Here is a 9965-nt window from a genome sequence, read left to right as displayed (position 1 = left end):
GGGATGACCCAGAGAGATGTTGTGGGGAGGGAGGTGGGAGGGGGGTTCATGTTTGGGAACGCATGTAAGAATTAAAGATTTTAAAATTTAAAAAATAAAAAACTAAACCTGAAAAAAAAAATTAAGGCTTGAACTGAGAAAAACAAAAAAAAGAAAAAGAAATTCCCTTCTCCAGACATAGCATCTTAAGCCTTCCCACCCACATGTCCCTCAAGCCCCGGCCTACATTGGCTCTGCATGGCTCTCCAGACACGTTCTGGTTCTCACTCTCCCACTCCGAATTCCTGTCCACCACTTGCTGCCTGCTTCCTCTCTCCCTCTCAGTTTTCAGTTTCTCCCTGAGTGCTTCTCTGGATCTGAGCCTCTAGGTGCCAAGGAAGGGGAGTCCCTGGGCAGAGTGATCCTTGGCTCAGACAGCTTAGTGGGAGAATTCCAAAGGCTTTTCCTACCCTTCCCGAGCCTCTGGGCAAGGAGGGCGGGATCTTGGTTCCAGGGTCTCAGTACCCCCTGTGCCATTTGAGCTGCTTGCGCTCATCATCTCTATTAATAACCATGCTCCCTCCCCCACTGCCAGTGCTGCCCCCACGCCTGCCTAGCTCGGGTTCTCTAGTCACAGCAGCTCAGTCCTCCAGAGCTGCTGGACCCCAGGGAGAGCTGACCACCGCCTGAGCAGCCGGTAAGTCTCCAGCTGATGGCCCAAGGGGCTGGAGCGCCTTCTGTCACTGCTGTGTCTGTGTCTGTAACAGTGACCCTTGATCCCAGGGGAGCTGCCCCCTTCCTCCATCTATACTTATTCCCCAGTTGTCCAGTTGAGGGGGGCCACAGAGAGTTGGTGGGAGAAGGACTCCAGAGGGTGGGGGGACTGAGATGTTGGGGGAGACACTGAAGAAACGGGCAGAGGGGTGGAGACTGAGAGGCTGGGTGGAAAATAAGAACCTAGTTGGGGCTGAGAGGGGTACAGGGAAAGTCCATTTAGCAGTTCCTGGGCTCCAGCTGCAGCAGACCCCACTAAGCAAGTAGAATTGCAGGTGTGTTGTGAGATAGGACTCAGTAGAAGACAGCATTTTGCTGAGACCCAGCTTCTGTGAAGGAGGGGCTGGAATTTGTATCTTTTTCCAGCTTGTCCCCATCTACTGCCAGGTCCTATGAGTATGTTTCTGTCCTCCCTGAATTTTGTGCTGCTGTGATATTGCTGAATTGATATGCATCAAGGTTCAAATGTCCCCTGACCTCCCTCTGCACTCTGGTTCTAGGGTCCAGTCAGGGCTGGGGAGGGCAGGGGGCAGTGACTGAGAGAGCAGAAGCAGTGCTGTGACCTCCCAGGCCATGATCCAGCTGGCCCAAGGGAGGAGCAATAACCTCTTCATCCTATGGAGAATGTTTTTGGCTGGGTCTCCTCAATGCTGGCAGAACATTTTTTCTGCTCCACCCCCACCTCCCCACCCCTGCCCTGGGGCTTGGGGGAAAACTGAGAGACTAGAGCTTGGAATGACAGCTCCAAACTGAGAGACCCATGCAAATAAAAACTTCATATCATGCCAAACCAATGAAATCTGGGTGCATTGCCCTACCTGTAATTTGTTTGTTTTATTCCCAACATAACGTTGTATTCCTAAACTCTGCACCATCTCTGTGTAAAACAGCTGAATAGAGAGGTTGGTAGAAGGTAGGAACAGGGGGTATATCTATACTTTCTGCTCTGCTTCCTAAGAAGAGAAGCCATAAAGCAATGGGTTTTCACCTTTTGTGTGTGTTTGTGAGTCGCTCGGTCGTGTCAGACTCTGCAACTCCATGGGGTGTTGCACGCCAGGCTCCTCCGTCCATGGTCCATGTGATTTTCCAGGCAAGAATACTAGAGTGGGTTGCCATTTCCTTCTCCAGAGGATCTTCCTGACCCAGGGATCAAACCCAGGTCTCCTGCATTGCAGGCAGACTGTTTACTGTCTGAGCTACCAGGGAAGCCTTTACCTCTGAAAAATCTAATGAAGTGTTTTTCCTGCAAGTCTTTAAGCAGTACCTACTGGGGACACTCACTCTAGACCCTGTCCATCCTTCAGCTTCCCCCTCCCACCCTGTCCAGGCTCCATCCACCAACACAATGCCGCTCTCAGGGACCCCAGCCCCCAATAAGAAGAGGAAATCCAGCAAGCTGATCATGGAACTCACTGGAGGTATGGCATGTTCGCACCTACCTAGCATGGGACTTCTTAGTAAGAGTATCTCTGGCCCAAGAGTTCCAGAAACATCATAAGGTTGTATATGTCTTAAGGTGAAGAGATATGAAGAGACACGAGGAATTTGGGGTGGTGGTGGGGTTTACAGGGGTGGTGGGGGGCGGAGAACAAGAAAGAATTCAACACTGACTACTCCCCCTTCCACCCTTTTCACCTTGTAATCTGAGACAGTAATATCCCTGCCATATTACCCAGCGCAGGTCCAAGACAACAGGACCCACAGGTCAATGAGGTGTGTTTGAGGAGAAAACATATATGCTGCAGACTGGCACAGAGTAAGGTCTCAATAAGAGCTTAATTTCCTTACTTCTTTCCCCAGAACGAAGGAGCTTTGTCTGAGCACTTAAAACGGAAAATTCCTTGAGCATTTTTCCTGGGGGTAGACGAGCTTTCCTAATACCGAGAGGCTGTTTGCAGCCAGAGTTTATGAGAAGAAGAGAAGGGAAAGAAGTTGAGACAGGAGTCTATATTTAGAGGTGGCCTTTGGGCCTCCCCCCATGCTAGGCTTCCCCAATGTTCTCCACCTATGATGTTTCTTTACTCTTTTGCCTTGTACCCCATACCTCTGTTACGCCATGTACCCTCTCCACGCCACTTTAGTATTCCCTCTGTCTTCCCCTCTACACCCCATTTCCCATGCGTTCTCTCCAACTCCAAACCCAGGAAATCAAAATCCCTCATAGACTAGACAGAATTTAACCAGACATCAGAGACAGCATCTGCTTCCCTCAGTGACCTCCACTGGGACACACACACACGCTTAGTTGCGGATGGCAGCTGCATTTGGAACTAGCAAACCCCACTTTCCTCTTCCCTTGTCTCTGCCTCCCCACCTCCCTGAAAGGTCGACAAGAGAGTTCAGGCCTGAACCTGGGCAAGAAGATCAGTGTCCCAAGAGACGTGATGTTGGAGGAGCTTTCGCTGCTCACTAACCGGGGCTCCAAGATGTTCAAACTGAGGCAGTTGCGTGTGGAGAAGTTTATCTATGAAAACCACCCTGATGTCTTCTCTGACAGCTCAATGGTGAGTTTAGAACTCTACAACTCTTGAAGCCTAGTGCTTCTTCTGACAGTTTCTTGGCAGGCCCAGAGTTTCCAAAATATTATCAACCTCCCCTCCCTGCAAATTTATAAACTCATTAACCCCTCAGATATAGCATGCCTCCAATAGATGCAGGGTGAATTACGATCCACCCCGAAACTAAATTTGTATCTTAGAGCTGGTGAAGCAGGGTGAGGAGTACCACACCTTCAGAGAGAAAATTCCTCCCCAGTATGGTTAAGTATTAAAGATAGGATTGCCAGATAAAGCACAGGATGCCCAGTCCTATGTTTTAAATTTGAGATACACACTAAACAAGCTATAGAGATATATTTACAGCACCAGAAATAAAGCCAATATTTTATAATGCCTTTAAATGGTGTATAATCTATACATAAATCAACTCTACTTCAGTTACAAAAATAAAGTTGAGATACACACAAATAGTTTTTTTGTAAAGTATATCTCACACAATATTTGGGATGTAACTTTCTTTTTTCTTAATTGAAGACACTTAGGGAATTCCCTGGTGGTCTAGTAGTTAGGACTTGGTGCTCTCACTGCCAGGAGCCTGGATTCTCTTCCTGGTTGGGGAATTAAGATCCCACAAGCCATGCAGCACAGTCGAAAAAGAAACAAAAATTAAAGATAATTTAAATTTGAATTTCAGATACACAATAATTTTTTAGTATAAGTGTGTCCCATGAAATATTTGGGACATAAAAATTAAATTAGAAAATACAGGATACCCAGTTAAATTTGAATTTCAGATACACGATGGATACTTTCTTATATCTAAATATGTCCCATGAATATGTAGGCATATTTGTACTAAAAAACTATTGTTGTGTATCTGAAATTCAAATTTAACTGGTGTCCTGTGATTTTTTTGTGTGTGCAAAAATCTCGCAACCCTAGAAAGAGGTAAGTGAATTTTTATAGCCATCTCTTCTTGAGCCATTCTTTTATTTAAGGGTCAGTCTAAGGGCCATAGATGCAAGGACTGAAACCATCCATTAACGCCCAACATCCCTTAGTCAGGGTCATTCTCCAAAGAGAAGTAGGGATTGGAGAGGGGCCAGGCACAAGATGTTACAGCTGAGGAGGAGGGGATCGTCTCCATTTCCTTTCTTCCCCCTCCATCTTTCCCAAGCAGCCAGGGAAGGGTGAAAATAGATGCCTACATGGGGCCAGGGGCAGGAGTGTCTGCCATTGGCCCATATGTATGAGCAGAACAAAATTGCTGAGCCGGCCATATCTAACTTTAGGAGGCCAAAAGCCCTCCTCCCTGCCTGTGTCTGGTTACACTGGGTGGAGCGTGGGGGTGTGCGTGGTGGGTGGCCAGGAGAGCCTCCTGAAGGAGTTGGCAGGGTTATTTTTAGGCTTTGGGGATGACTCCAGTGTTGCCCTTTGGGCCACCCTTCCCCCTACCTGCTACAGTTTCACCGTCAGGAAGTCCTGGTTCCCTATGCAACGAAAGGAGGAAGGGAGAGGAAGAGACACACTTTTTATCTGTTAGACAAGATGGTGGGAGAGAGGCAGAGATCTCCTTAGTTCCTCAAATTAAGGCTGGGTTCTCCATGCCAAACCCAATCTCTCAAATTTTAGTGGAACAGAAGTCTTGATCCTTTTTGCATTGGTAAGGATGGGAAAGGGGAGTTTGGACAAAAACTTGCCTCTATCCTAGATGTAATTCGAAGAACTGAGCCAATGGGGTTGTATCCCTTAAGGAGAGTTTAATTTCTCTCAGTCAGGTTTATCCACTAACATCTAGTGGATGGGGAAGTCTCAGAGGATTCAGGGTCTTTGAGTTGGCCATTGTCTCTGATCAGTTCATACTTGCTATGGTATTCCCTGTGCCCATTGCTAACCTTCCCCTCACTCTGTCCTCTCTTTTCAGGATCACTTCCAGAAGTTCATTCCCACAGTGGGGGGACAGCTGGGGACAGCTGGCCAGGGATTCTCCTACAGCAAGAGCAGTGTCAGAGGCCAGGCAGGGAGAAGTGGCTCTGCCGGGCAGTATGGCTCTGACCAGCAACACCATCGTCAGGGCTCTGGGTCTGGCTCTGGGTCTGGCTCTGGCCCTGGATCTGGGGGTGCAGGTGGTCTTGGGGGCCATGCGGGCAGAGGAGGTGCTGCTGGCACAGCAGGGGTTGGTGAGACAGGAACAGGTAAGTATCCTTACCCAAGAGTCAAATGTCTGGTCCCTAAAGCAGAGAAATCCCTAGGAATGAGGCCTGGACTGGGTGTTGGATACAGGAAAGGCCTGCTGAGATATCTTGATGGGTCTTCTGGGTCCAGAAGGATATAGAGACATGTCTATTCCACCCAGAAGTCCTATCTCTCAGTCACCTTTCTCTCATTCATCACATATCTGACTCCAGGCTATCATAGTTTCGCAAACCATAAACAATTACTAGCATGTTTTACCTTTGGTCCCCAGCCCCTAGCGACTTCTCTAGTCCAGAGCTCTAGACTAATTTCCATTTCCTCCTAACTGCTATCATTTGACTATTATTTCTCTCCCTCGGCTGCCAGACAACCAGGCAGGTGGAGAAGGAAAACATGTCACTGTGTTTAAGACCTATATTTCCCCATGGGAGAAAGCCATGGGGGTTGACCCCCAACAGAAAGTGGAACTTGGCATCGACCTGCTGGCCTATGGGGCCAAAGCTGAACTCCCTAAGTATAAGTCCTTCAACAGGTAAGGGGGGGTGAGAAAGGAACCTGATGCATTCCAGTGTATGGCAACATGTCCTTAGTTGGAATGGAGACTTTGGTTCAGATGTTTCAGGAGACTGAGGAGGCGTAGGAGTAATGTGGGGGCCCTAATTGAAGGCTCTTGCCCTTTTTACTCCAGCTCAGAGAAACAGCATGGTACGATGAAGGAAAGATTCGCTCGGAGGCAGGATCTGAATTTTGGTTCATTGTTATTAGCTGTGTAGGAAAGTAACCCTACTTCTGAACCTTGGTTGCCTTGACTGTGAAATGGGAATAATACATTACACACATGTAAAGGCCTCTTGGGGGGGGGTCCCTTCATTCAAAGTTATAATTTTCATTACTGTCCTTATAGTAGAATTCTATTTCTCTTTTCTTTTTTCATTGAAGTATAGTTGACTTACATTATATTGTTTTCAGGTGTACAACAGTGACACAGTATTTTTATAGATTACATACCACACAGTTATTATAATATTATTGAAGATTCTGTTTCTTTATTCCCTACTTTGAAATAAAACGTGAAATGAGTGTTAATTAGTTGTGTCTGACTCTTTGTGACTCCATGGACTGTAGCCCACCATGCTCCTCTGTCCATGGAATTCTCCAGGCAAGAATACTGGAGCGGGTTGCTGTTCCCTAGTCCACCTAGTCCAGGGAATCTTCTCCATCTGGGGATCAAACCCAGGTCTCCTACATTACAGGCAGATTCTTTACAGTCTGAGTCACCAGGGAGGCCCCATACCCTACTTTATAAGGCTCAAATAGGCTTTATCGTTTTGGAGCTAAGCTTCTCTGCTGCTGCTGCTGTTGCTGTCGCTTCAGTCATGTCCGACTCGGTGCAACCCCATAGGTGGCAGCCTACCAGGCTCCCCCGTCCCTGGGATTCTCCAGGCAAGAATACTGGCGTGGGTTGCCATTTCCTTCTCCAATGCATGAATGTGAAAAGTGAAAGTGAAGTTGCTCAGTCCTGTCCAGCTCTTAGCGATCTCATGGACTGCAGCCTACCAGGCTCCTCCGTCTGTGGGATTTTCCAGGCAAGAGTACTGGAGTGGGGTGTCATCGCCTTCTCCAGGCTTCTCTAGACTGTGTGAAAACAGGACAGGGAAGCACTAGAGAAATGCTTTTGCTCCTAAGAGAGTGAGTGAGTAAAAGTTGCTCAGTCATGTCTGACTCTTTGGGACCCCATGGACTATACAGTCCATGGAATTCTCCAGGCCAGAATACTGGAGTGGGTAGCCTATCCCTTCTCCAGTGGATCTTCCCGACCCAGGAATCAAACCAGGGTCTCATGCACTGCAGGCGGATTCTTTACCAGCTGAGCTACCAGGGAAGCCCTTTGGTCCTGAGGTGCCTGGATTCTTGAGGAAATGTTAATTCTTCTCATTTAGGGCACACATTATCCACTGGAGGTGGGGTAGGGGTTTTGAGGGAGGTCTCTACATTATAATTTAAGGTGATCTCAGACCCTTGGGCCTGTAGCGTTTGTTGTCAATTTCTCTGAAATTTGACTGGTTTGGATCACAGCTATCCATGAGACTATTTAGTACCCTCTAGACTACTTTTTCTTTATTAGCCTTGGGGAAACAAGCAAACCAGAAGGCAGGATGGATTACTAAGGGAGAAGAAGAAAAAGCAGTGCAGAAATGATCTTAAACTAGAATTCACAGACTTCTCCATCCTCCAAACAGGGTAACATTTCACTGACAAAAAAAACCCCTCTTTTTCTTTTGTTCTGGTTTTTAATGAAATCATGTTTCTCCTTTTCAGGACAGCAATGCCTTATGGTGGATATGAGAAGGCCTCCAAACGCATGACCTTCCAGATGCCCAAGTTTGACCTGGGGCCCTTGCTGAGCGAACCCTTAGTTCTCTACAACCAGAACCTCTCCAACAGGCCTTCTTTCAATCGAACCCCTATTCCCTGGCTGAGCTCCGGGGAGCCTGTAGACTACAATGTGGATATTAGCATCCCCTTGGATGGAGAAACAGAGGAGCTGTGAGGTGTTTCCGCCTCTACTTTGTATCAAGTTTCCCCTCTCTGGTTCCATTTTGTAGAGGGAATACTGAGCAGGATACCCCCTCTGAAAATCCAGGATCCTTGTGGGAATGGAGGGAAAAAGCAAGGAAAGATCTTTCTTTTCACCTTTCACTCGAAGTCCCCACTCCAAGCATTTTTTCATACCAACTCAGAGCTCCCCTTCTACTGCTCTGTATGGAACCTGCTCTTTTATGGAATTTGCTCTGCCTTCAGTAACAGTTAATAAACTTCAAGGAAATGAACTCATTCTTCCTCTGATATTTGAGGGTAGACAAAAACTGAGGCTAAGAATGCACAGGGACTAATTAAAGTAAAATACCATACATTCATTATTCAGACTTCAAGACTAGACCTGAATTCTGATTACATACCCACACTCATATCCACACCCACCAAACCACATTCATAGGTATATACAAAGACATACTTATTCAGTAGTACATAAGACAATCAGCACAAACACATGTGCTGGCCCCTGTGTGGGCAAAGCTAAGAAGTAATTGTGTGCTGTGTTTAGGAAATTAGGCATTGGTGACCCTGGTGTTAATTCTCTTTATGTAGCTGATTAGAAATTGGGATAATCAAGATTATTCAATTATCACAGAATGGGAGCATGCCATAAGACTTCCAGATGACACCAGGGTGAGCTTAGGAGTATCTGTCAAAGGTTACAAATTCCTGAAAGGATGGAGTAGAATAGGGAGCCATGTTGGAATTGAGAAGGAAGTAGGAGAAACCAGCTGCAGTTATGGTATGCCTGGCTTTGTGTGAAAACATCAAGAAAAGATCTAAGGGTCATAGGGCAACTGCAATTGTGTCCAGAAAGCACTATGATTGGGAAGAAACCATCAACGTCCAATAGGAATGAGTAACAATACTCTTTTTATTGACTTCAAGCAAAAACTTCTTTCAAGTTTTTTTAAAGATTTATTTATTACTATTATTTTTTAGACTGTGGTGGGTCATTGTTGCTATACTTGGGCTTTCTCTAGTTGCAGCAAGCGGGGACTATTCTTAATTGCTGTGTGTGGGCTTCTAATTGAGGTGGTTTCTGTTGCAGAACTCAGGCTCTAGGCACTTGGGCTTCAGTAGTTGCAGCGCAGGGACTCTGGAGTTGTGGCTCGAGGGCTCTAGGGCACTGGCTCAGCAGTTGTGGTACTCCCTGGCATGTGGTATCTTCCCAAACCAGGGCTCGAACTGGTGTCCCTTGCATTGCAAGGCAGATTCTTAACCACTGGACCACCAGGGAAGCTAGCATGGGTTTTCTTGAGAGTCCCAGATTTACTCTTATGTTTCACAAAATAAGAGTTTGATGCAGACCAGGAAAAATAAAGAGATGACATACTAGGATCTGGGGAAGTAACTTCTAAGGAGAGCTGGCTGAATTCAGTTCATTCCATGAGCTATTATAGTAAGTTCCTAGACTCTGCCTAGACTCATTCAGTTTTCATGGCCTAGAGTCACATGATATTTACTCTGGTCACTTTCCTTTACCACCTAAATAAATTTCAGAGGATTCATACTTCTAAAGTGAAGTGAAAGTGAAAGTTGCTTAGTTGTGTCCGACTCTGCCACCCCATGGGCTATAGAGTCCACGGAATTCTCCAGGCCAGAATACTGGAGTGGGTAGCCTTTCCTTTCTCCAGGGGACCTTCCCAACCCAGGGATCAAAGCCAGGTCTCCCGCATTGCAGGCAATTCTTTACCAGCTGAGCCACAAGGGAAGCCATACTTCTAAGTAATACACAAAACTATTTCTATATGCATTTTTCTAAGAACAGTTGTCATAGTTTGGATTTCCCCCCAGTAGACCCTGAAACAAAGATTTGGATGCAAGTAGTAAATTTGGGCGGAGAAGGCAATGGCACCCCACTCCAGTACTCTTGGCTGGAAAATCCCATGGATGGAGGAGCCTAGTGGGCTGCAGTCT

At 46.6% G+C, this 9965-nt stretch overlaps 1 protein-coding gene across 2 annotated transcripts; it reads left to right on the top strand.

Annotated features, from left to right (window-relative positions):
• Positions 1-312: 312 nt before the first annotated feature.
• MYOZ1 (myozenin 1) lies at positions 313-8278 on the top strand. Of its 2 annotated transcripts, none has more exons than XM_069572104.1 (6): positions 313-676; positions 2081-2171; positions 3079-3257; positions 5176-5446; positions 5814-5979; positions 7767-8278. In XM_069572104.1, exons 2-6 carry the CDS (start codon positions 2099-2101, stop codon positions 7996-7998), a joined length of 921 nt encoding a protein of 306 aa, XP_069428205.1. In that variant the 5' UTR covers positions 313-676; positions 2081-2098; the 3' UTR covers positions 7999-8278. The 2 variants fall into 2 exon arrangements, with proteins under 2 accessions (XP_069428205.1, XP_069428206.1); XM_069572105.1 differs by having other exon boundaries at positions 314-676; positions 2058-2171.
• Positions 8279-9965: the final 1687 nt, after the last annotated feature.

Source organism: Ovis canadensis, chromosome 25 (assembly GCF_042477335.2).
Source record: "Ovis canadensis isolate MfBH-ARS-UI-01 breed Bighorn chromosome 25, ARS-UI_OviCan_v2, whole genome shotgun sequence".
Lineage (NCBI taxonomy): Eukaryota > Metazoa > Chordata > Mammalia > Artiodactyla > Bovidae > Ovis > Ovis canadensis.
Note: the sequence above shows the minus strand (reverse complement) of the source record. Positions and strands in the feature narration are given on the sequence as shown.